At 40.0% G+C, this 26,222-nt stretch overlaps 1 protein-coding gene across 3 annotated transcripts in view; it reads right to left on the bottom strand.

The window, feature by feature from the left end:
- Kiaa0753 (KIAA0753 ortholog) overlaps positions 1 to 26,222 on the bottom strand; it is a 64,455-nt gene that overhangs the window by 12,145 nt on the left and 26,088 nt on the right. For 2 of the 3 annotated variants that reach the window (XM_048367129.1, XM_048367128.1), the window contains exons 7-16: positions 25,737 to 25,944; positions 18,499 to 18,731; positions 16,471 to 16,637; positions 14,699 to 14,818; positions 13,258 to 13,347; positions 12,383 to 12,472; positions 10,118 to 10,196; positions 9,049 to 9,132; positions 5,613 to 5,774; positions 4,557 to 4,638 (exon numbers count right to left, since the gene is read on the bottom strand). In XM_048367129.1, the coding sequence (XP_048223086.1) occupies positions 4,557 to 4,638; positions 5,613 to 5,774; positions 9,049 to 9,132; positions 10,118 to 10,196; positions 12,383 to 12,472; positions 13,258 to 13,347; positions 14,699 to 14,818; positions 16,471 to 16,637; positions 18,499 to 18,731; positions 25,737 to 25,944 (1,315 nt within the window). The remainder of the gene's footprint in view (positions 1 to 4,556; positions 4,639 to 5,612; positions 5,775 to 9,048; positions 9,133 to 10,117; positions 10,197 to 12,382; positions 12,473 to 13,257; positions 13,348 to 14,698; positions 14,819 to 16,470; positions 16,638 to 18,498; positions 18,732 to 25,736; positions 25,945 to 26,222) is intronic. The other variant, XR_007213838.1, reaches the window with a different exon arrangement.

The following is a 26,222-nucleotide window of genomic DNA, read 5'->3' on the forward strand; positions in this document are numbered from 1 at the left end:
AGTACACTTGAAACTGGAGGCAAGACTCAGGTAGTAGGGCACCAGCTAAGCAAGCAAGCTGAGAAACAGTGTTAGGCCCTGAGTTCAAGCCCCAGTACTGGCACCAAAACAACAACAACAATAATAATAATTAGCAATGAACTCTTTCTAAAGGCTCTGGCACCTTTGAAGAAGCCTCCTTGCTGAGACTCCATTATAGGCCAGCCACCCAATCAAGGTCTTGCAAACAGCTATGTTTGTTTAACCTTTAAATGCTTTGATTACTGAAGGAAAAAAAAAAAACAAAAAACCTCATACCTGAACACTTAATTAGCTGATCTAATTTGTCTCATGCATTGCTACAAAAAAATCTGCATGATTATAATCAAAACATTGATTTACTAACCACAATTTACAGGCTTAACAACTCAAGTCTTAGATCCTTTCTGATTTTAAATACATTTCAATGTCAGGAAAAAGCTGTCCTTTGAGGTAAGGAAAACTTACATGTAAAGTAGCTTTCCCTGGTTCACATTATAATCTCATGATTTCCCTACCACCTGATGGAGACTGCCCAAATCAGCTCATGTAAAAATACTGCTGAGAAGCTGAGCACTGGTGGTTCACGCCTATAATCCTAGCTACTTATACGACTGAGATCTGAGGATCATGGCTGAAAGCCAGCCTGGTTAGAAAAGTCCATGAAACTTTTTTCTCCAATTAACCACCAAAAAGCTGGAAGTAGAGCTATGGAGTGACAAAGCTAAAGGACAGATCCAAGCCCTGAGTTCATGCCCCAGTATGGGCACACACACATGAAAATTTTGTTGAGAGGATAAGGAATTTTTGTAGTTCCAAGGGTAAAGCAATATGGACTAGATCTTGCTCACTCCAAAGGTCATTTTAGCCAGGCACAGGTGGCTCACACCTATAATCCTAGCTACACAGGAAGCTGAGATCTGAGGGTCTTAGTTCAAAACCAACTTGGGTAGTAAAGTCTATGGGACTCATCTCCAATTAACCACCCAAATGGTGAAAATAAGCTCAAGTGGTAGAGTATGAGCCTTGACAAAAACAGCTCTGGGACAGCACCCAGGCCCTGGGGCCAGCACAAAAAACCAAAAGAACACCAAAGGTCACTTTACATTGATTTGTGATAGAACTAAGCCAATAGGCAGAACAACTAGAAACAAGAATGGCTGATGATCCAAAGCTCCTTCTATGTACATGCAGAGTCTACAGAGCCCTCATGACTGTCTTTAAGAACACCACGTATTCTTCCACAGGATGCAACCTACCTGTGGCTCAAGGCCATCAGTAACACAAATCACCCTTAAACATTTCTCCTCCCTCTGAAAAGAAACTAATCAGTCACCGATGGCCTAAACAATGATTAGCAGGGCTGTGGGGAAGGCTCAGTGGGGCCCTGACTTGAACAAAGGGCCCAGATAGCTGCAACAAGCCTACGGGTATTCACAGGTGAGCAGTGGAGGAAGGGAGCAAAGTTCAGTCAATGACACAGGTCAAGAATCCCTTCCTCATTGTAAAAGCTTGGAACCAAAACTCTAATTTCAGTCTTTTTAATATCTGCATTAACTTTCCTGGTTGAGTATTCTTAATATGAACTCTACATTGCTCTTTGGACTTCAGACTTTTAGACTTCAGATTTGGGGCTTAGGGATGCTCAGCCTGCAGAAGGAAAAGCACTACCAAGCTGGGTCATATGAACTGGACCGGGAAGAGTCATTCACTTGTCATGTGGGATACAAATGGAGGCTGAGGTTGTTTGGGGAGGAAAAGAAACATCAACAACAAAAAGGTGCTTGAAAATAACAGGAAACACAAAAAGGAAAAACATTAGTACTTGCTTTCATGGCTCATCTTTCTTTCAAAACTTGGTTTTTTCCAAATACTCAAACTCATATTTTAAAATAATTACTTGTGACATGTGCTGTTGTTGCAAGCCTCTACCATTTTCTTTCTACCTTTTAGCAAGTACAGTATGCTTAGTACTTCAATCCCTTTAGAGACAGTGCTTTTCCACATATTACCCCCACCTTCATTGACAGCAGCAGGAACTGACAAGCACAACTCAAACAGAATATGATTAAGGCTTGCCAGCCAAAATTGTGATAGTATCTAGCAACTGCAGCCAAAATGTGTGTGTGTGTGTGTGTGTGTGTGTGTGTGTGTGTGTGTGTGTGTACTGTGAAATGTAGAGAGAAAAGCAAAACTCTTTCCAACAAAGGTGGTGAAATAAGTGGGGATCCACCAGGAAAACAAAACAAAACAAAAAAACCAAACCAACAACAAAAAAAGAGTTTCAATCTCTTCCTCAAACCCAGGCAAATGTTATTTGATATTATCATGGGCCAAAACATAAAAGCTAAAGCCATAAAAGCTTTTAGAAGAAAATAAGAGTATCGTCTTGCCTTAGAAGTAGGCAAAGATTCGTCAGGCAACTGACATCAAAACCACACAAGGAAAAACTGGTAAATTAGTTTTTATTAAAATAAAAAAATTAACAACTTTGAGAAAACAATCAGGTAAGTCACAGATAGGGAAACAGTATTTGCAAAACATCTATCTGTAGAAGCAGACATGTGGCTCAAATGACAGTGTGCCAGCCTTGTGTGAAAAAGCCAATGTGTGCACAAAACCCTGAGGGTTCAAGCCCCAGTACCAGCACAAAAATGAAAAACAAAAACAAAAAAACCCAAACAAATACCCTAAACAACAAATAAGACATCTATCTGATTAGTAACTGACATGTAAAGGGGGGAGAAGAATGAAGAGTAACAGTTAACGGGCACAGATGGGAGTGATGAAAATATTCAGGAATTAAGTAGTGAAGGGGTACTTTGTATGTGGTACATACCTATCCCAGTTACTCAGAAACCAGAGCCTGGGAAGATCAAATTATACACCACCTTAGCACTGTGCAGGTATATACACACAAAGGTAGTCTGAGCTGGCCCTAAGGTCAGCCCTGAGCAAATATCATGAGACCATATCTGAAAAGCTAAAATACGAAAAAAGAGCTGGGGGATGTGGCCACTTTAAAACAATGAAAAGGCTGAGCATGTAGCTCAGTGAAAGAGCAATTGCCTAGTATGCACCAGGCCACCTGGTTCAATCCCTAGCTCCCTAGTACGGCAAGAAGACAGAAAACAAAAGACAGGGCTGGGAAAGGAGCTCAGTGGTGGAGCACCTGTTAGGATGTGCAAGGCCAGGGTTCAATCCTCAGGACCGTCATACACACACCCAACAAGAACTTATACCAGAATATAAAGAATTTATACTAAAATAAAATGTCCATCCAAGTTTTAAAAATGAGCAAAAAGATTTTGGATACTATATAAGACATATGAATAGAAAATAATCACTTTTACTAAGTCATAAACATTACCATCAAGAGATGAAATTAAAGCCCAATGCAGTATCACTACAGCACAATCAGAGTGGCTACGATGACAAATGACACCAGCATATGCTGCCAAAGGCATCAAGCAAGTTGAGCTCCACAGAAATGGGAGTGTTGGTAGAGTATAAACTGGTACATTCTTCTTTGGAGAAAGGTTTTTTTTAAAAAGTTAAATACACCTATCATATGACCTGGAATTCTTAAGTATTTATCCAAGACAAATAGAAATAAAGCATCTACACAAAGACTGCCTATCTGTACCTCAAGCAGATGGACAAACTAGATGTGTACACACCATGAACCACAGATACAAGGGCTGAGGAATAATTGATGGCCCTGAGATGCCCCCAAGTTTCTGGAACTTGACAATGTTGCCTTGATGGTACAGAGGTCTGGGATCCTGAGATGGGGAAAGTGTCCAGGATTATCAGGGAACCCTCAATATGGAAAGGATCTTTGTAACAGTTAAATATAGGCAGATCTGACTACCAAGGAGGAAAGGCAGTGAGGGAACAGAAGCAGATACTGCAAGAATAAGGCCTCTAGGCGGAATATGTCAGCCTCAGAAAGAACAGATTCCCCAGCCCTCAGAAGACTAGGCAACACTTGTGACCTCCAGAACACTAACAGAAGAGATCTGTATCTTCAGTCACCAATATGTACATTCAACTTGTTATAAACTTCAACTTGTTTAGCAGCAATAGTAAATAAGCAACACAGCCAAAGAAGCTACAGAGAAAGAAGAATGTAGGAAAGAGTTCATACTACATGACTACACTTAGGGAAATTTCAAAGCACAGTGGGTTACCTGGCAGTAGGAAACTGGCTGGGAACATGGATCCAAACCCTTCAGATGACATGATGAGGATTCAGGTTTATATTTGTAAATACACAAATCTAATTAATACTGTGCATATTTAGGAGTAAAGTGTGTGACATCAACCCACTTGGAGATACATAGAAGAGATGCATTTGATGTAAAGATAAGATGAACTGACAGAAAAGGAGATAATAGAATAATAAAGAATAATAAAGCAACTACACAAAGTGTTAAGTATAAAGTCTACAAAGTGGGAATATCAGTATTCACTGTATGTACAGTTTTTATTTTTCTCAACTTTTTGGTAACAGGAAAAAGTGGGGAAACACCTACCATTTCTTTCTTCCTGCATCCATAAATGAGGATCAGCATATACAATTTTATTATATCTTTGGCGTACTGTCTCCTGGTATTTCTTTAAAAAAGAAAGTTTAATTTATGAGAAAAGATGAGTTTCATTATAAACCAGAACTAGTAAGGATGGAAAAGTGCAGCAGACATGGTTAATACAGACACATGGCCAGGATGGACATCTGCTAGGCCAGGAAGTGATTAGTTCATAGAAGTCTAAAGCTAAACAGTGCAATGAACACAAATGCAGTCTCCATCATCATTTTCTACTAGAACCTGTGGTGATAAAAGAAGGCTTTCTTTACATGCCTTGTCCAATATAGTGACCACCGATTACAGACCATCTGTGATGTTTTAACTTTAATACTTCTCATTTCAATAGGCACAGGTAGCCAGTGTACCTCAGTCTGGACAGTCCAGGAAAGGAAACCAGTTACAAGAGTAGGATAAAATGCTATCTTTAAATTTTCAAAAATCAACAAATTATCTTCTGATTACAAAGAAGAAATGGGATTTAATTATGATGAAGCTAAAACAAAATGCAAACATGGTGTCAGGAGACTTGGACTCTCATCCCGCACTGTAATTTTGGGTGACTTTAGTCATGTCACTTATTTTCTTATTTTGGGATCTGTTTTCTGCTCTGAATAATCCCAGGGCTGAGAAGGCCAATGTGTGAGATCTAATATTTTTATGAGAAAAGCATTCTAAAAGTAGTGTTATGGAAATTAAAGAAGGTAAAATTAGCAGTGATTTCATAGCATTTCTCTCCCACAGGGTAGAAGAGGCAACCAAATAGAGGAAGAACATTACCAATCACTATTGGTCGTGTCAGAGACAGCATACTCAATATGCTATGCAACATTCCATCCTTCAAATCTCTACTTATTATGCAGGATGAGCTACTACACCCAGGTCATACACTAAGTTGTGGGACTGGCAGGACCATGTGGCTCTGATGTATTAAGTTCCAAAAGCACAAAGAAGAACAGAGGCAACCCCCCCAGTGGCAAAGCAGACCCAGGCCCCAGACCTTACTTCCATCTCCTCCATACGGAGCATCATGGTCTCCAGATCTGGGCTGTCCTTGCCATCCCTCAAGATCCTAGCTTGAGTCAGAGTCCAGAGCTCATGAGCAGTGTCTTCCAAAAAGTCACCCAGCTGATGAGTATTACTGCTTTGAGAGTTAATAGCTGTGACCTTCAAAATAAGGCAAGGTAGGAGGTGGGAAGGTGATGAAAAGAAAAAAGAAAAGGAAAAGCCTAAAGATTATTGCTCATAACAAACCAACAGCACAATGACCTGACCAGCAGTTTCTAATGGTCAGTCCTCTGCCTAAATCAGTAAGTATCAAAAGTATTAACTAGGCTGGGAATATGGCCTAGTGGCAAGAGTGTTTGCCTCCCATACATGAAGCCCTGGGTTCAATTCCCCAGCGCCACATATATAGAAAATGGCCAGAAGTGGCGCTGTGGCTCAAGTGGCAGAGTGCTAGCCTTGAGCAAAGAAAAGCCAGGGACAGTGCTCAGGCCCTGAGTCCACGCCCCAGGACTGGCAAAAAAAAAAAAAAAAAAAAGTATTAACGTCTATGTGATTTTGATTACAGTCATTTAAATAAGAGCATTAATTAAGTGGTGCCATTTTTATCTATTTAAATAACCATTTCATGTGTTCTGCCAGTTGGTAAAGTATCTTCCTTTTGCCATGTTCTGACAATGCATCAGATTTTATATGTCATACACCATCGAGGCTATATCTCTTCTCTTTTGGGTCAATAATTTGTAAGAGCTTCTTGACATCACAAAGTTTAAGACTCTTTTGTCTTTTCTTGAGATTCATTTATAATCTAGTAGCTTTGCCAGTCTTTCTTGGCCTTTGTAGACTTACAGTCACAAAGCACTTCAGTTTGCATAGCATTTCTACAGGCATTTGCTTTGATTCTACTACATGTCTATATTCTGCTCTGAAAGAGGCTTTTGCAAAGAGACTGTTGGGTAAAAGAGGTCTTCCTGAGATGAAGGCCTGGTTCTACTCCTCACAAATCTGTAACTTAGAGCAAGTTTATTCAGTCCTCTCATCTGTACTATGCAAATAATAATCTTGGGTCAGAAAAGGAAGGATTGAAGAAGGTTTGTATTGAGACACTCAGCACAGGTTTGGCATACAATAAAAAAATGTTACTGTTAAAGCAATTAAAATACAAAACCTTGTAACAGATAACAGGAAAAAACAGATAATGGCTAACAAATAAACAAAATAATAATAATTTTTTGCCTAGTTTTTAAATTTATTTATTAATTGAACACAAATTTTTTTTGACAAGGTGTTGTGCAAAAAGGGTACAGTTACATAGTAAGGCAGTGTGTACCTTTCTTGTGATATCTTACGCCCTGTTTTTCTTTCCCTTCTCTAGGTCAGGTAGACATATATACAATATACAATGTATCAAGAACATATACAGTAGCCACGTGGCCAGGCCCAAGAAAATTCGCGTAGGGCTTTAAATGTAATGTCGATATTAGACAATATGTCGACAGTAGTCTTATATACACGTACATACAGAGCTTTTGAGCTAACAAAATAATAATATTAAAAAAATAAAATAAATATAATTCACAGGTCTATATATACCAAAAACCATTTTTACCTCAAAGCACCCAAACTTAATCAAAGCTAAACAAGTGAAAATCGGTTGAATGATCAATATAATACAATTACAGAAAGATACAACTTAATCAACAATCGGTCTAGTTAAGAGATAAGTGTGTTTGCATGTGCAATATGTCCCATCCATAAAGAATACTAAGAATGCTACATAGCATTAAAAAAAAGGAAGGAATCTATGGGACACTATGAAAGGAGTATCAACAAATAAAGAAAAGAGCACGTACAGAATAGCTCAAGTGGTAGAGCACCAGCCTGAGTGACAAGGTCAAAGGGCAGACAGTGCCTAGGTCTGGAGTTCAAGCCCTGCATTTACAGATACAGACACTCAGGCACTCAGGACCTTGGTGCTGTTCCTGAGTTTTTTGCTCAAGTCTAGTGCTCCACCACTTGAACCACATCTCTACTTCCAGGGTTTTTTGGGTACTTAATTGGAGATAAAGAGTCTTTGAGGGCTTTCCTCTGTCACTGCTGGCTTCAAACCATGCTTCGCATATCTCACTCATAGCTAGGGTTATAGGTGTGAGCCACTGGTGCCGCCTTGCTTTTTAAAATCATCTTTAAGTAGTTGTAAAGAGGAGTTGCCATTTAACAAAGCAGTTTATGAATACAATGCATCTTGACCAATGTCACCCCATTCAACTGCCTCCCCCATCCCTCCTCATCCCCCCTTCCCTCACTTTTCTTTTTTTCTTTTTTTCCTCTCACTTTTCTTAATTTTGTAGGATATACATTGAATTCTTGACATATCCAAGGCAGGTCATTTCTAATAATATTCACATGTATATTTTATTGCTAGCTCTTAAAAGTGCTTTCTTTTCCTTCACTATTACAGTGGACATGGAGTTATTTCCTTGGGTTAGATGCTAACAGATTGTTTTGTGAGCAAAGTCCATTGTTCAGTGACCATGCCACATAAAATCCCATCCTATTGCATACTTGAGTTTAGATGGACTGTAGGCTTTTACATTTCTACTCTTAGAAATCTTACCTCACATGAGATTCTGTCACAAAATATTTGCACAAGGAAATTATGGTCACAAAGATTATAAAAATATGCTGCAGCTAAAATACTGCTTAATAACAATTAAGTAGTATTTTAAGTATTTAAACAGAACAGGGATACATTCTAGAAACCTATTTTCTTCCCATTCCTAAGCTCATCCCCACTTCCTTCTCTGAAGCTTTTATACTAGGCCTTGCACTTTCTTCTCAGCAATGAATGCAATAAACATTTTGCAACCTGCACAAGGGGAAACGGGTGCAACTTTTACTTTCCACTCCTAAGCCTAGACAAGGTAATCACATCCTCCAAATACTAAGCCATGTCCTCCAAAGGAAGAAGAGTGGCTGGACACATACTTTATGAGCTTTTATTTCTCTCTAACGTCTTTCTTTCCTGGACTCTCTTCTCTGCTGGTCATATACAAGGCACTCAAAACATGCATGTGTAACAAAAATATAATGCCCTAAGAATAAGGGAAATTAGGCCAGTAAGGAGTGAAAGTGGGGCAGCCATTCCTCCGCTTCAGGCCATTCAGTGACACAGAGCACCCACAGTCTGTCATCAGGAAGAGAGCTAAAAGCCACTGACAAAAACCTGTGGCTTTAGAGTATATGTGCTGTTTGAAAGGCTGAGCTAAGTCATAATGCTAAATGCACACCATAAGAATTAACATGCCAGATAGGAAAAATAATTTTCACCCTCCTTGGGTGGGATAATGTAGTGTTTGCAAAGTAATTTGAATATAATTTTCCTCTGACTGGAGACATTATCATATAATGATACCAGAATACCAACAATACACACCTGCTCTGCAGGCTGGGCTACTGCTTCGTTCAATGATGGATGATCCTTCAAATGAGTATTTGCTTCCATAGAAGAATTAACTCTCTATTAAAATGGACAAATAGATTTATGAATTATAAAAACCCACAACTCATATTAGTACAAATGAACCATGTTACCAAAATAGCTTCTGTGTGGAACTCTTCATCAGCTCTACCTGCATTAGGCTTTTCTGCAAAATTAAAGCACTCTGTCTTTATGAAAATAAATGCCACATGCTGTTTTTGGCTCTCCATGCTCCCACATCCCCATCCTCCACTAACTCTGTAAACACTGCCAAAGTAGGTGTGTGCTTTTATGCAAGTCATTCACTTTCTCTGTTCTACAGATTTCTCAATGATAAAACAGGAAGCTGACATGTAATTTCTATGAACCTCCTAGTTCAATCAATACTCTTGAGGTTTCCATGGCTCTAATAATAATTCAACACCCTAGAAATGCAGAAGTCCAGGTCTGTACAGGGACCCAGAATGTCCTTCATTCCATTCAAGGCAGTGTTCTGCAGCCTCTTCTATTACTTATGCAATGTGACAGTTTCTATCTTAGGGTGGATCAGGGTCCTGATGCAGAATTTAGCCCATTGCCTAAAGAAGGGTGGCATATGCTTTTGGTGACACTGCATGCGATTTCACCTTGGAGAAAGCCCTGGTTTGTGCACAACTGTCCAAATCTCCCTCCAAGCCCCAGAGGTGAGAGAGGACATTTTAGTGAGAGAAGTTAACTAAACATTGCCAATAGAATCTATTTGCTAGGAGGGAAACTAAAATCTAAATGTGTTCCTCAAGTTCAGGTCTGATCTTTCAAAATTAAGACTTTCCTCCCTTCCCTTCCACAATGCAGAGGCTACACTAACAGTACATAGTGGTCTGGGAGTGGCCACAGGGGCTCAAGCAGCAGTGAGTCCAAGCCATGCACTGCAGGCTCTCAATACTGCAGCTCCAGCAGCTCTAAGAAGGGCCAGTGCCACCTCTGTAGCAGCTCTTTGTACTCTATACCTTCCCAAGGCAGACAAATAGGAGAATTGGATTACCTGGGCCCTGACCAAAAGGGGTTTTAGACGCTCCAGAACAGCTTCCTCTACTTGGTCTGCTAGCTGGGTAGCTGAAACACTGTTTAGAAAATGGAAAATTTTCATGTCAGAAGCAATTCATATCACAAGCAAGAACACATCTTACAGTGAGTATTTATCAAAACAACTCCAGTTGAAGGGAGAACAAATGATTATAAAACCAGTGCTTTTAAAACTATACTGCCTGGGAGCTGGGGATATGGCCTAGTGGCAAGAGAGCTTGCCTCGTATACATGAGGCCCTGGGTTCGATTCCCCAGCACCACATATACAGAAAACGGCCAGAAGTGGTGCTGTGGCTCAAGTGGCAGAGTGCTAGCCTTGAGCAAAAAAGGAAGCCAGGGACAGTGCTCAGTCCCTGAGTCCAAGGCCCAGGACTGGCCCCCCCCCAAAAAACAAAACAAAAAAAAAACAAAACTATACTGCCTGTACAGGTCCCTGAGAGCTTAAAATGCAGATTCTGATTCAGCTATGGTGAGTGAGGCCAAGATTCTATATATCCAACAAGCTTCCAGACTGGGCAGAAAAGTTTAGGAAAGTCTCATCTAATTAAGCAACAAAAGACTGGAATTGGAGGTATGGCTCACATGGTAAAGCACCAGCTAGGAAAACAAAAAAAAAGCCAAGCAAGAGTGAAAGGCCTTGTACTGGCACAGGGGAAAAAAATCCCCACTAATAATAACTCATCTCTTTCTCTCTCTTCACAGTAATGGGTTTGAACTCAAGGCCTCATGCTTGCTAGGCTAGTACTCTACCACATAAGTAATACTACCAGCCCTTTTTTACTTTGTTTTTTTAGATGGGTCTAGTGTGGCCTCAGGCTGTGATCCTCCTAAGGCCTGAGATAGGATCTTACTTTTTCCAAGTTTGTCTTGAACTCTGATCCTTCCAATCTCCATCTCCTGAGTAGCTATGATTACAGGCCTGAGGCACCATGCCCATCTTTCACTCATTTTCTAGGATGGAGTTCTTAGAAACTCTCAGTGAAGCAAAAGTCAGATTATGATCTAGAGTCTGTAACCTATTTTCCCTCAAGTCTTCACCTAATACCAGCAACATTGCAGCTTCCTTTGTTCAGCCATTCATATCTCTCAGTTGTCAAAGGTAAATAGTACACTGCTAGAGATGCAAACATTGGTGGCAGACTTGCGGAAAAGGTAAAGATTAACACAGGAATCAGGACAGCAGCTGCCTCTCAGGAACAAATGGTGACACAGCTGAGGAGGGCACACTGGGAGTTTCCATAGTATATACCCCATTAAAGGAAGTGGTGCACAAGTGCACTTTGTATAATATAATAGTATGTATGTGTGCATTTAGTATGTTCACATATATATGTATATACATGCTTTTTTTTAATTAAAAACACACAAAAGAATTAATAGGTGCAGAGGACTAAGTTTTTGTCACCCAGAAGGCAAATGGATAGGAGTGACAGAATCAAATCAAGGCGCAATCTAAGGTTGCGCCTCTATAGATGACGACAAAATGGAATCTGAGAATGGTCCAGCCTATGTCTGATGAGTATATGCAGACATAATGCTGGATGGTAGCTCCATGGAGACAGCTCATGTGAGAGGGATTTGAAATTGTAAACATGGACATCTTGACCCTCTAATGACAGAACCACAGCCCATGTAACTGGGATTGAATGTTCTCCTTGAATGGAGACAGAATTTGCAGATGTTTCAATGTGTGCTTTCCTTACCTGGCTGCAGGGTGACTGCCCATCAGAACTGGGAAAATGAGTCAACTGTAGCAGCTGTAGCTCCACTAAACCTTAGCGTACTTTTTATTTTTAATGCCCTTGATTAGGTGGGGAACTATTACCGAAAACCTTAGACTATGTTCCAGCTCACACATGAAAGCTATATGCTTATGAATAAAAGCAGAGGACACACATCTACCAACCTCCTTAGAAGGACTGGCATATAGCCAGGGAAAATATCTTGAGAGTTATACAAATAAGCAAAGAAAACTTTAAGACTGTACCCATCCCCGCCCCCCGCCCATTGTAGGTGGTTTTTCAATTTTCCGTATTCTCCTTAAAGCATCACAAAGTATTTCCTAGCAAAAATATGGTATCCTGTACATGTATGCATAAAGGTACTCATCTATCCATTTACCGAATGGTTAGAGGCCAAGCTACACAATCCAGGTTGGTTATTAAAACTATCTGGATCAATTAGAACAGAAAAGCACCCTCTATCTTTCCTTAGAAGCATACCTTAATTTTTGGAGTCTTTCAATTTCTTCAGCTTTCAGTTCATTCAGTTCCTTTGCTCTTCGAGAAGTTTCAGCATTGAGCCAGTCAAGTCTAAAGGATAGTGTAAAAAGTCACCTCAAATCTCCTCAAGTTAAGATTCCCTTGGATACTAATCTTGGCTCCACTGTAGGCTAATCAGGTAGGGCTTCACAGTCTTTAAAGAAGTCTTTTAGGCATAAGAAGCATGGTTACACCTCAACAATCTGCATGCATTATTAAAAGAACTAGATGGCCAAGAAAGGTCTTGGTGGCTCACACTTGTAATCCTAGCTACTCAGGAGGCTGAGATCTAAGGATCGTGGTTCAAAGCCAGACTAAAAAAGAAAGTCCATGAGACTCTTATCTCCAATAAATTACCTCCCCAAAATGCCAGAAGTAGAGCTCTGGCTCAAGTGGTAAAGTACTAGCTAGCCTTGATCAAAAGAAGCTCAGGGACAGCACCTAGGCCCTATGTCTAAACCCCAGGACTGGCACAAAAATAAAGACAAAACAAAACACAACCAAAATTAAAAAAAAAAAAAAGAGCTGAATGATATAGAAATGGGCCTAAGTAATTTGTTCTGTCTCAGAAACAAATATTTAGCCAAGTGCCAGTGGTTCATATCCGTAACCCTTGCTACTAAGAAGGCTGACATCTGAGGACTGCATTTGAAAGGCAGCTCAGAAAAGTCTGTGAGACTCTTATCTCCAATTAACCACCAGAAATCCAGAAGTGGAGCTATGGCTTAAGTAGTGCTAGCCTTAGGTGAATAAGCTCAGAGACAGTGTCCAGGCCATCCCTGAGTTCAAGTCCCAATACAAATGCTAAAACAAAATAAACAAAGATAAATATTTACCTCTTTTTTTGAATCCTATCCATTTCTTTGGCTTTTAGTTCTTCTAGTTCCTTCAGTCTTTTGGAAGCCTCAGCATCAAGCCAAGCAAGCCTAACAGACAGTACAAGAGTTAATCATGCCTCTATGCAGAAACACAGTATGAGGGACCACTACCACACACCAACCCCAGTGCAATCTGGCCCCTTAAGGACTCTGTAGGTAACATACCCTCTCTGTACCCATAAAGCTTTCCATACTGTGTTTTCTAAAAAGAGATACTCACACACAGAATAGGCTTTGAATTAGTATGTACAGCATCAAGGTCTGCAGGAAAATGCTCTTGAGAGCTGGCCATCACTTGGGACTTCTTTTTTATGCCCCCAGCATCTAGCTACTAAGGAATAATTGTAAGGAGCCCTTTAAAACAAAGCTCTTGGGCAGCTTTAAGTTTATACAAACAAAAGGTCCCCCATATAGGCAGAGTGAAGTCAAATAAAAATAAAAGGGAAAAAGTAACTCTAAACAAATGTAGTATATATGAAAGGGCTTTGACTCTTGGTTTAGGAGACGTAAACAGTATCAGACTAGCCAACCTTTTTTAAGGTGGTAGGGACTGACCCAGGGCCTTGTGCATGTTATGCAAGTATTCTACAATTGAGCTTCGCATTCAGTCCTAATGACCCACTTCATTCTTGTTCCCCCTAGCTGCAGAAATAATTTCAGCTACACAAATACACAGCAAGCTGTTTTCACTGCTCTCTTCCTCTGGAATGCTTTCACCATCCAGCTCCCTCCATATTTAAATCCTGCTAGTCCTAGTTTGATTTTGACTTCCCTCTGTGAAGCCTAGCTCTCTGCAATAAGTAACCTCTTCCTGTTCTAAACACTCAGGTCTTAGGGTGCATATCAGATTCTATCTGAAATTATGGTTCATCACATGTCTTCCCTGATGACTATAATTAAGCAAAGCCAAGGTTCAGGTCTTATTTTTCCCTTTTATAAAAAGTCCCCATAGACTTCATAACTGTGCCAACTGCACAAAATGAGCAACCGACATATATGCATTTTTTTCTCTTTTTTTTGCCAGTCCTAGGGCTTGGGACTCAGGGCCTAAGCACTGTACCTGGCTTGTTTTTGCTCAAGGCTAGCACTCTGCCACTTGAGCCACAGTGCCACTTCTGGCCATTTTCTGTATATGTGGTGCTGGGGAATTAAACCCAGGGCTTAATGTATAGGAGGCAAACACTCTTGCCACTAGGCCATATCCCAGCCCCATATATGCAATATTTGAATGAAATAAAAAATAAAAGAGAGGCTCCCTGATAACTGTAGAATGTTTCAGAAAAGATGAGCAATCTACATTTTAAATAACCAACTTTAGATATAGGAAAGACAAGATAGTTTTAGTCTATGTAGAAGGAGTTCTTTAATTTTCAAAGATTTGAAAAACACCAGCACAAACCTATCTGCTTCATGCTGGACAGCATCTCTCAAATGATGTCCCTCTTGGCTATCTTCTTGCTGGAACAACTGTTCTTTTGGGGCACCTCTGGGGCTAGGTTTCATCTTTAACCATGCAGCACTGTAAAAAATGGAAAAGTGTACCTTTGTGATCATCCACTCCATGTCCAATGACTTATCCAAAAAAGACAAGGAAGATAAGCATTAGAGTAATGCTGATAGACAGCATAGAGCCTCTTCTGCACTGGAAGCAGAACATAAAGAGGTATATCTTCTAGCACTCAAGATCAGGGCCAAAAGGAGGAGTTCCCTTAGCATCAAAGAAGCAGACACTACTTCAAATGAAACAATGTCAGGGATTTAACATATAGATTTGCATCACTAATTATATTGTGTGTAATATTCCCCATTCATATACTTCCACTGCTGTAAGTATAAGGCCAACACAGCGCTGTGGGCCAGAAAGCCTCATGTTCCCCTACTGGCCAAACACATCTTCCTGAGGGTGTGTATACAGTCCACTGTCTATTTGGTTTGCGATACAAACTTTAACCTTAACATTAAAGTTTTTAATCTTACCAACAGAACTCATGTTTCTGTATAATATTCACATACAAAATACAGAAATCAGAAAATTGTAATAAAAACAAAAAAAGCCCACTATGCTACAATCTGATTGTGGTCACAGCTTGCTATATAAGCAGACTTAGGCTGTAATGTTGTTTCTTTCTCTCTGCAGTAAGGATTGGTAGATAAGCATCACATAATTGACCCACTATGAACATAGGGGAAATCCATCAAGGCAAGCTATTCATTCTGCCTCTGTAGGCCCCCAACAGGTCACCTACTTTTTCCCTGTCTACCTCACATTACTGTTGTTTGTTCTACTTCCTTGTCCTGTCTACTGTGTTGTCGAGAACAACTGAATGATAACTAAGCTCCCCTTTACTTTTAACCAAGTCAAAAGACTATTTCCTGACAGAACCCTGCTTCTTGAGGACCATACTTTCCCTCTAGCCCTGTGGAATGGCAGATTCATGAATGAGGATAATGCTGTCGGCATTATCCCTGCAGTTTCCCACACAGTCAGGGAGTTCTGGATGGCTTTACAGTTCGTAATGATCTTGACTTGGAACTAAACTTAAGTATTTACTTATTCGGCAAAGATTTAGGGAATGCCTATTGTGTCTAGGCATTGGATATTAAAATATAAGATGCAGGTACTGGTGAGCCAAACCTGTTATTCCTAGCTAGTCAGGAGGCTGAGATTGGAGAATCTCAGTTCAAAGCCACTCCAAGCAGACAAATCTCCAAGACTATCTCCAACTAACCAGCAAGAACCTGGAAGTGGAGGTGTGCCTGAAGTGGTAGCATGCCAATCTTAGCTAAAAGACAACAAAAGACTCTGAGTTCAAGCCCCAGTATCAGGACACACACACACACACGCACACAGACACACACGCCCAGTGTCTGGCTTCAAGTAACTAGAATCTACTGAGTAAAGATAGACAAGGGAAAGCCCATGATCCTGCCTACAATGAGATATGGTCACAGAGGAGCCTCATGGAAGGCCCTCCCAACCACAGTAAGGTAGAAAAAGGAAAACAGACTTCTGGACTAAAATTTTTCATATACTGTTTGCCCAAAGGAGCATTTCTCCTTAATGAGAATTAAGATTGCTAGTTCATTTGCTCTAATGTATATGCCACCTTTGAAGGTGTGGAAGAAAAGTAAAAACATACATTCAGACACATACCCTTGAATTTTACCTACCACTTAGGAGACCCTGGTGGGGATGTGGGGTTGGGAGGAATCCAAGGCGCCCTCTGGTCTTTCACGGGCTGTCTGTTCATTTTTAATCTGGATGAGACTGTTGTCTGTTGAAGCCTGCTTTTGCAGTGAGGTTGGTTTGCTTTACTTCTTTCAGTTTTGTGGAGTCCCTATAAAAGGTAAATATGAATTATAAGGCTAAACAAGTATCAAGGACACTCTGTGTTCAAACTCTGACTCATTAAAGCCCGAGTGCCTCTTGTTATTTATTCAGCAAAACCTCACAGCAGGGCTGGGGATATAGCCTAGTGGCAAGAGTGCCTGCCTCGGATACACGAGGCCCTAGGTTCGATTCCCCAGCACCACATATACAGAAAACGGCCAGAAGCGGCGCTGTGGCTCAAGTGGCAGAGTGCTAGCCTTGAGCGGGAAGAAGCCAGGGACAGTGCTCAGGCCCTGAGTCCAAGGCCCAGGACTGGCCAAAAAAAAAAAAAACCTCACAGCAGCATAATGGCAGAAATCTGGGCAAGTGTGTGAAGTATACAGAAGCAATTCTGGGGGGAAATAGGTGGGAGAAGTGGAAATGGAATCCCTGGCTCCACTACCCTCACACACATTTTATTTTCAGTTTTTATCCCATATTATTTAAGATAAACTGTAAAATATTTGTGTATGTGAGTGTGCTGGTACTGGGGCTTGAACTCAGAAGCTATCTCTCAGCTTGTTCACTCAAGGGTGGTGCTCTACCACTTGAGCCATAGCTTCACTTTGGCTTTTGAGTGATTAACTGGAGATAATTCTCACAGACCTTCCTGCACAGGTTGGCTTCAAACCACAATTCTTAGATCTCAGCATCCCAATGAGCCACTGGCACAAGCTGTAAAATATTCTTGATTAAAATACTTATCCCCCCTGATCCTTAGTTCTAGATAGGATAAATTGAGCTGTTTTTAAATGTCAGAGTGTGAGATCTGTCTTTGGAGAGAAGCAGCAAGCTGAATGTATACAGGCTTACTCATGACTCCCCAATAAACCCATTGTGAGTTTCTTTGTGGAAGAAAAAAGACTTGATCTATGAGTAAATGATGAACACCATGCACTTGCTCTTTTCAGGACTAGTTCTCAATGCACAGACCAGCTACAGAAACCTCAGACCGCATCACTGAACCCAGAGCTGCAGGAAGGGTGCTCAGACCAGGAGACTTACTTTGCCTGTTTCCTATTACAAGACCTTAAGGTCCTACAACTGCCTGACAGTTTTAAATATTAGTCTAAATTACAATGCACTTACAAACCAAGTCCTAACTACCCAGCTGGATCCCAAAGCCATGAAAAGCACACCTTTAAAAATGTGCATTAATATTTAATGATTATTATTGATCAACATTTATCTTCAGCAGGGAAAAAAATCTTAAATCATCTCAACTTTCACACTTGCAAATTCTGAATTTTAAATTCCTGTCCAATTGGGATAATGGTGTCAAGTTAGTGAGGGTCTCAATGAGTCAGTACAAGGCAGAATGCCTGTCCTGTTTTTTAAAGTTAAAGTATAAAAATACTCAGGAGCTAAGCAAAGTCAGCTTAGATTGCTGGACTCAAAGATCTGACATCCAACTGCCCAAAAGACAAAATGCTAGCCAGGTGCTGGTGGCGCATGCCTGTAGTCCTAGCTACTCAGAAGGCTGAGATATGAGGATCAGAAATCGAAGCCAGCCTAGGCAGGAAAGTCCACAAGGCTATTATCTCAAATTAACTACCAAAAAAGCCAGAAGTGGAGCTGTGGCTCCAAGTAGTAGAATTCTAGCCTTGAGCAAAAAAGCTCAGGGACAATACCCAGGCACTGAATTCAAGCCCCAGTACCAGCACACACGTGCATACACATGTGTACACACACACACACACACACACACACACCCCACACAGACCTACACACAGAAAAAATGATGGCCCCTCCCCCTTGCTGGCTTGAATGAGAACTTGGGCAATGTTAGATTGACTCAAAAGCACCAAAGGAAAGGAATTATTTCATACTTGCTGTAGTCTTGCTGGCTCCAGAGTATCTTTCTTTCTAAATGGTACCTTCTCAGTCACAGGCTTCTTTTTCACTGCTGCTATTTTGGCCAGGGTCAATGCCTCATTTTTGCAGTTTGCGCTGTCGTCCAGAATAAATGGGTCTTCCTCCGGAAAAATATCAGCATCAAACTCATCGAGCTCACTCTCCAACCTCTGACTCATTGGAAGCTCTGTATCAGGCTGACATTTATCTACACAAACGTCAGAAGAATAAACAGAAGAAAATTCTATTCAAACTACATAGGTGAGAATGACCATGTGTAGCAGGTCTAGCCCTGCTGGAAACCAAGGTGCTTTGTGGCCAAATTTGCTGCTCTTCTTATAAACACTGTGCAATTTGATAAGCAGGCACCCAGGCAGCATGATTGATGTCCTGGAACTTAGCTCCTACATTTCCTGTAACTCTAAAGCATCTCTTGAACTAACTCTGTGCTCCTTTCCCTTCTGCTCTACCCCCAGGCCTCCTTGGTCTCTGAACTACAATAAGATTATCCCGTAATTAGTCCACTGTTGATCTCACTCAGACAGCAACTATCTTTCTAAACTGAAAAAATGGCAACTAATTTGATGCAAAACAAAGTATCATCGATGAACTCCATGCATGACATTCAACCTGTAGTGGCAAATACAACTTCTTTATTTGAAGAAGAAATAAAGACCTATATAGAAAATCCAAGGGTCAGACATGGTAACACATACCTGTAATCACAGCTACACAGGAAGCAGAGGTAGGATGATTGAGGTTCATGGCCAAAAGGCAAAATGCTAGTGAGATTCCATCTCAATTAACAAGCTGTACTTGTAAAGCCAGATACACAGAAGCTTAGGTGGGAGGATCTCACTCAGAGGAAGGCCCAGGGCAAAAATTTAAGCCTATCTGAAAAATAACTACTGCAGGGCTGGGAATATGGCCTAGTGGCAAGAGTGCTTATCTTGTATACCTGAAGCCCTGGGTTCAATTCCCCAGCACCACATATATAGAAAATGGCCAACAGTGGCGCTGTGGCTCAAGTGGCAGAGTGCTAGCCTAGAGCAAAAAGAAGCCAAGGACAGTGCTCAGGAGTCCTGAGCCCCAGGACTGGCAAAGGAAAAAAAAAAAAAAGAAATATATGCACTGCCTTACGTATGAAACTATAACCCCTCTGCACATCACTTTGACAATAAAGAAATAAAATTAAAAAAAAAAAAAAAACTACTGCAGGTAAGAGCTGGAAATCTAGCTGAAGTAGTAGACCCTATCAGCATAAAGCCCTAGTGGTACCCTAGAATTACCTAAAAAGAAAAAATAACAATTCAAGAAAGAGAAACTCTTGCAACTAAGAAGGCCATTAAGATTTCTAGATACAAGAAGATGAATAAAAAATGCAGTATCATTCCCACAAAACTAGAAAATGTGAGAAAAAATATTCTATTAATGTTGACAACAAAAACTTTAAGGCAGCGTTTGGGAGACAGTTTGGTCCCTGCCTAGAATTCCAGAGCCATGGATCCTTGGCACTGAAAAATAAAAATTCCCAAAACTATAAGGCAATTAGGAAAAAATCTAAAGAATCATGTACAAGACCTATAGAAAAAAAGTTAAGTTTTTAAATTTAATTTTTACATTGCTGGGGATCAAACCATGGGCCTCATGTATGTCAGGTAAGTGTTCTACCACCAAGCCACATGACTAGCTCTTAAAAGCTATTTTTAAAGAATACAGAAGAAAATCTGAGCAAATTGTTTACATGAATGAATAGACTTAATATTGTAAAGATGTCAATTCCACCATTAAGGGAAAACTCACTGAGGGCATGGGTTGAGTGATAGAGAACCTGCCTAGCAAATGTAAGGCCCTGAGTTCCATCCCCAACTCTGCCAAAGGAAAATTCCATTCAGACTTATTCAGCAGCAAAATCAGAAGTGTAGCTCCCTGCATCACTTCTTTGGTCACATATTTGTCAAACTACAGAAATTACACAGCAAGGAAACAGAAATCATGATGGAAGAAGGCTAAGAGTGAAACAGTCTGTAATTTACTCATACACATAGAGCAACTCTGACCTTCTGGTGCTGACATATTTAGTTATGATCTGTATCAATTAGAATGCAAATGCAGTCATGTCAGGGACAGCTGAGTGAAAACACTGCTGATGGTGGAGCCACTACTGTATTACTTTTTAAAAGTGACACTAATGCAATCAACCAACTGCTGAAAGAATATTTCAGAAGCCACTAAAACCTGTACCAGCCAACAATTATGTAAATCACAACAGCTGATCCAATCAAGCTTAATCACATAGGCTCAATCACATGCCCCAAATGAAGAAGGCACAAAGACAGATTTCATCCATGTGATTTCCTATGACATTTTTAGGGGTTAGGCAGGATTGGGTAGGAAGGATGAACCTTAGAAAATAAGAATGTGGCCAAGAAAAATAAACAAAAGTTACCACATCCTTTGTGAATAAATATATTAACTTTCAAAGCAGTTAACTAAAACCACATCTCAAGTGATAAGGATGATGATAATGATGGTTATTACCATTTCTCAATTTTGCACATACTTTCTACTGAGACACTAATTCATATTCACCATCTTGTTTGAAGCTCAGCATGGCACAGGCAGGGCAGAATTAGAAAGATTCTCAGGAAATAGCAAGGAAACATAGTTCAGTGTTTTACTCAAGGTAATAGGGAGTGCAAATAGCAGAGCCACATCCTCTGACTTTGGGTCCAGGGCTAGGCCAATCCACTCTGCACTGTCAGGGATTGTTTCCTACAAGGACACATTGTCCAGAAAAGTGAAGCTATTTGTCTCATGCTCATAAAACTCATTTATTATCATGTTAGGACCTGACATAATCTAGCCTTTTAAACAACTGGATATTATTATGAACAAAGCACACAGCAATGATGGAATCTGCTACTTACAAAGGAGAATTATCTCCCTCTGATAGAAAACTTTAAGGTTCAGAGTGATGAAATCAACCTGGGATCACAAACTGACTGAGCTAGGACTAGAATCTAGGTCTTCTTGTCTACATTTTCCCATTTATCTTCTGGCCTTCCTATATTTGCTCCTATGGTAATTGTTTAATTAGTAGATTTTACAGCTTCTCTGTCTGATATGGGTCCTTACTTTTCACTCTAACCTTCTAGCTCATTTAGGAAAACAAATCTCTACTACAGGCCTGGAATGTTCTCTGTACTTCCTCCAGAGTTCCCCAGCACCCATTATTCAACCTACTTTAATCTGCTTTCAGAAGTCTTTTCTTAGTCAGTGACAATCTCAACACCTATCTGTACCTGACTGTGTACCAGACAGTGTGACCAAACCAATTGTGGGCTAGCAACAGATGTGTGGAGACAAGATAATGTAACCAATTGTGGGCTAGTCCCAAAGGTATAGAGATAGTTGGACATGATACTTGACCTCCACAGGAAAGTGGCAGAGGTATCTTTCTGAGTGAAAGGAAGATGCTATTCTAGTTTCATCTTCACTCAATGAAACAGAGAGAACATCCTACCATAGGGAATAAATACACAGTACTAATTGCATAAGTTAAGCTTAGTCGCTGAGCTGTTGTGTATAGTAAGTGTGTTCACAGATATACCTCTTTGCCCCAGTTCCAGACAGAGAAGCATCAGGGTGCCGGTGCATCTTTGGTTCTAATATTTGGTCTTTAGCCCTAGTTCCTAGAATTTCCTAGGAGATAGATGTTTTGTTTCAGTGAGGTGACCTTGTGGGCTCCTGTGTAGGGCTGATCACCAGAAACACCAAGCCATGATGAGAAGCTTGGAACTCTTAGGAAGAGCAGAAGGCTGAAAAGGGAATTATAATCAACCATGCCTATGTAATGAGTCCTCCATATAAATCCCTAGGCTGTGAGGTTCAGAGAGTTTCTGGGTTGCTGCATGCATGCAAGATCCTGGAAAGTGATGTGTCCAGAGAGGCCAGGGAAGTTCTGTGCTCCCCACCCCTTCTCTCCCATCTGGCTGCTCATGAGGTCACTGTCTTTCATAATGCACAGGTGAATTCAGGCAAGGCCTTCAGAGTTCTGGGAGCACACCTGGATTTAGAGTAGTAAGCTACAACCCCGGGTGTCTGAGTCCTCTCTCCTGGCAGTCAGTGTCAGAAATGAAGTAGATTAGAGGAGGACTGCACAATATGGAGACCCATATGACTGGGAGAATTGCTTTTCCTCTCCCACACTTCAGATTAGTGAATACATCCATGCAACATTACACTGACAAGTAACTTGTCACTGAAGAAGAAAAATGAAACAAGAAAACCTTGACTAATAAAGTAAATTACAACACAAGAAAAGAAAAATCTCTGGGAAACAGAATAAGGTAAAAGGAAATTCACCATGTCATTAATCTCAGTAAATCTAAGTAGGTCAAACATAGAACTTTAAAAGAGGGCTTTAAAAACAAACAATACACTATTTATAAAATATTCTTAAAAGAGCAAAGAAAGACTGAGCACAAGGAATGGAAAATGCTACTCCAGGCAAATGCCAAGCAATAAAGGAATATTAAAATCAGACAAAAAGAATCCAAAGTGAACATGACCTCAACTAAGTTAAACAACAATATAAAAAATCCATGAAAAAAAGATTTAATGGTAAGAACTTATACATTTAAAACCACAGTTTCAAAATATAAAGAAAAAATAAGGAGAAATACAATGACAAATTAATCAAGACTCAAGTGTCATAAGAATGTCAGCATCTTACAGTCACTTACAAATAAAGTCAACTTAGAAAATTATTAAGGAAAAATACGTAAAGATATGGAGACAAGTCACTGGTGATTCATAAATGATATGATTATACAAAATAAAACCAAAACAACCTAAATTATTAGAAATAAATGAGATTATTTGTGAGTTTGCTGGCTATAAGGTACCTCTATATATGCAATAAGCATTTGAAAGTAAATTTAGCCAGGCTTCCATGAATCACACTTTTAATCTCAGCAACTCAGGAAGTTAAGATCTGAGAATTGAGACTCAAAGCCAGTCTGGGCAGACAAATTTGAGACTCATATCTCCAATTAACCAGCAAAAAGCTGAAAGTGGAATTGTATCTCAAGCAGGAGAGTGCCAGCTGTTATCAGAAGCTGAGAGTATGAAGCTGGGAATTCAAGCCCCAGTAGCAATATGCACATGCGTGCGTGCAAACACACACGATAAACACATGCACATACATAAGATACCATTTATAAAAACCTTACAAACATCAATACTGGCTGGGATGTAGCTCAGTGGCAAAGCACTTGCCTAGCAAGTGCATTGTCCTGGGTTTGATGCCCAGTACCAGAAAAGTAAAAAAAAAAAAAAAATCAATACCAAGGAACAGATTAATGAATGATGAACATGACCATACATGCACACAAATTTGCAAAGATTATTGAGCTGCTTTGAAGATAACCTGTATAACCTAATTAAAGATAACCTAAATAAATGGAGAAATAGAACCTGCATGTAGATTGGGAAATTCAATAATGTAAGATACCCATTTACCATCAAAGTTCCAATATAACTGTTCTTTGAGTTTTTGGAGTAGTAGAGGACATTTGATGAAAATTAACAATTCTAATTCTATAATTCTATAGAAATATCAAGGGTCAGGATTAGCTGACACACTAAAGCTTCATATGGTGGTACATGACTGTAATCCCAGCATTTGGAAGGCTGGGGCAGAAGGATCAAAAGTTTGAGGTCATACCAACTCGGTGGAAGAGTGCCTATCTACAAAAGTCTGAAGCCAGCCTAGAAAACATAGTAAGTACTTGTCTCTTTCCTAAAATTTTAAAATTAAAAAACAAACGAGCAACTAGCCAACAAAGAACAGGTGTGAAAAGCTTCTCTACCTGATACAGGGTTGGGGATGTAGCACAGTGGCAAAGTACTTGCCTAGCATGTATAAGGCCCTGGGTTTAATTCCGTGTGCGTGTGCGTGTGCGTGTGTGTGTGTGTGTGTGTTCGTTCGCGTGCACGCACGCACAGGGACATGGATGGCTAGGGCAAAGAGAATAATTGAGGTGCAGCACTGATAAAAAAAAAACCAAAAAACCAAAACAACGCTTAAATCAGAAGAAGACAACTGAAGGCCAAGAAACTGGCAGACGTGTATGGACACTTAATTTCTGACTGAAGTGGCACAACATGTCACTTAGGGCAAAGAAAAATCTTTTCAACAAATAGTGCTAGGTCATCTGGATCTTTGTTTACAAGAAAATAAAAATTTCTATGAAAATGGCTTCTTAGCCTTGGCATAGGGAAAAACTTCATACACTGTTGGTGGAAACATAAAATGATACAATTACTTTGAAGAACAAAAAAGCAAAACTCTTTATTCCATCTGAACAACCATATAACCATGACCTACCTCTCCATTATATTCTCAAGATGAGGGTGTAGTTCAGTGGTAGAGCACTTGGCCTTGCATGCACAAAGCCCTGGGTTCAATCCTTAGTACTTACAAAAAAAGGGAATGCCCATCAATTTCAGAACTCTTCAGTTGTATACCTCAGATTGAACAATACCCACTACCATAATACAGTATCATAATAAACAACAGCAAATTCATAATGAAATAAAAAAGATCCCATTCAAAATAGTAATAAAAGCTATAAAATATAAAAACCAGACATAAAACTTAGCAAGGAATGTCTAAAACTTCTATGTAGAAAACTACAAAATTCAACAGAAGGAACACAAAGAGGGATGAATAATTAGAAAGGACAGAAAAGTCCACTTTTTTTTTTTGGCCCAGTCCTGGGCCTTGGATTCAGGGCCTGAGCACCGTCCCTGGCTTCTTCCCGCTCAAGGCTAGCACTCTGCCACCTGAGCCACAGCGCCCCTTCTGGCCGTTTTCCATATATGTGGTGCTGGGGAATCGAACCGAGAGCTTCATGTGTAGGAGGCAAGCACTCTTGCGAGAGAGAGGTATGTGCATATCTACCATTAAAATATAATAAATTTAGGCTAAGATGTAGTAAAAGGGAATGATGCTTTCTCCATAATCCTGTACTGCAGAATACTCCAGCCTCAACAGTAGCATGTCAGTTGATATTTACTAATCCACGTTAAAATAAAGCTCTTGCAGAGTTGGTAATAAATTCTGATTGTTCCTTCAGTGCAATAACTTTTACAGTTCAACTGCAAGAAATAAAATAACATGCAATAAACATTTTAAGACACATACCGATAAGCTTTTTCACCGCTGAAGGCCGACTTGTTTCCTGTGGAAGCAACTCCTTCATTACTAAGGGTCTCCTCTCACTCTTAGTCAAGGTTGTTGGCCACTTTTCTCTGGGCCTTTGGCTCCCCACAGGAAATCTGCTCCGGTTTTCACTGAAACATTTCTTTACCTTCTTTGGTGATAGTTTCTTTTCCAGGAGAGATTCCAAAGCCTACTATGAAACAGTGTATTATTCTCTTCGCTCTTCTCTCAAAAGTATGATTTTTAATCCCAAAATGAAAAACAGACTCTAGAGAAAAGTGTTAAGTGGCTCTCTCTAGAGGTTAATGAAATCTTTACCTTAACAGAAAAATGTCATTACTTAGGACTTATGAAATGAGTAATTTCTACAAAATCTTTTACATGTTTAATTCACTAAAATCAATACAGAGAAACAGTATAACTCCTTTTAATGGAGGACAGACAGGGATGTTGAGTACAGACAGGAAG

This window comes from Perognathus longimembris, chromosome 17 (genome assembly GCF_023159225.1).
Source record: "Perognathus longimembris pacificus isolate PPM17 chromosome 17, ASM2315922v1, whole genome shotgun sequence".
Classification (NCBI taxonomy): Eukaryota; Metazoa; Chordata; class Mammalia; order Rodentia; family Heteromyidae; genus Perognathus; species Perognathus longimembris.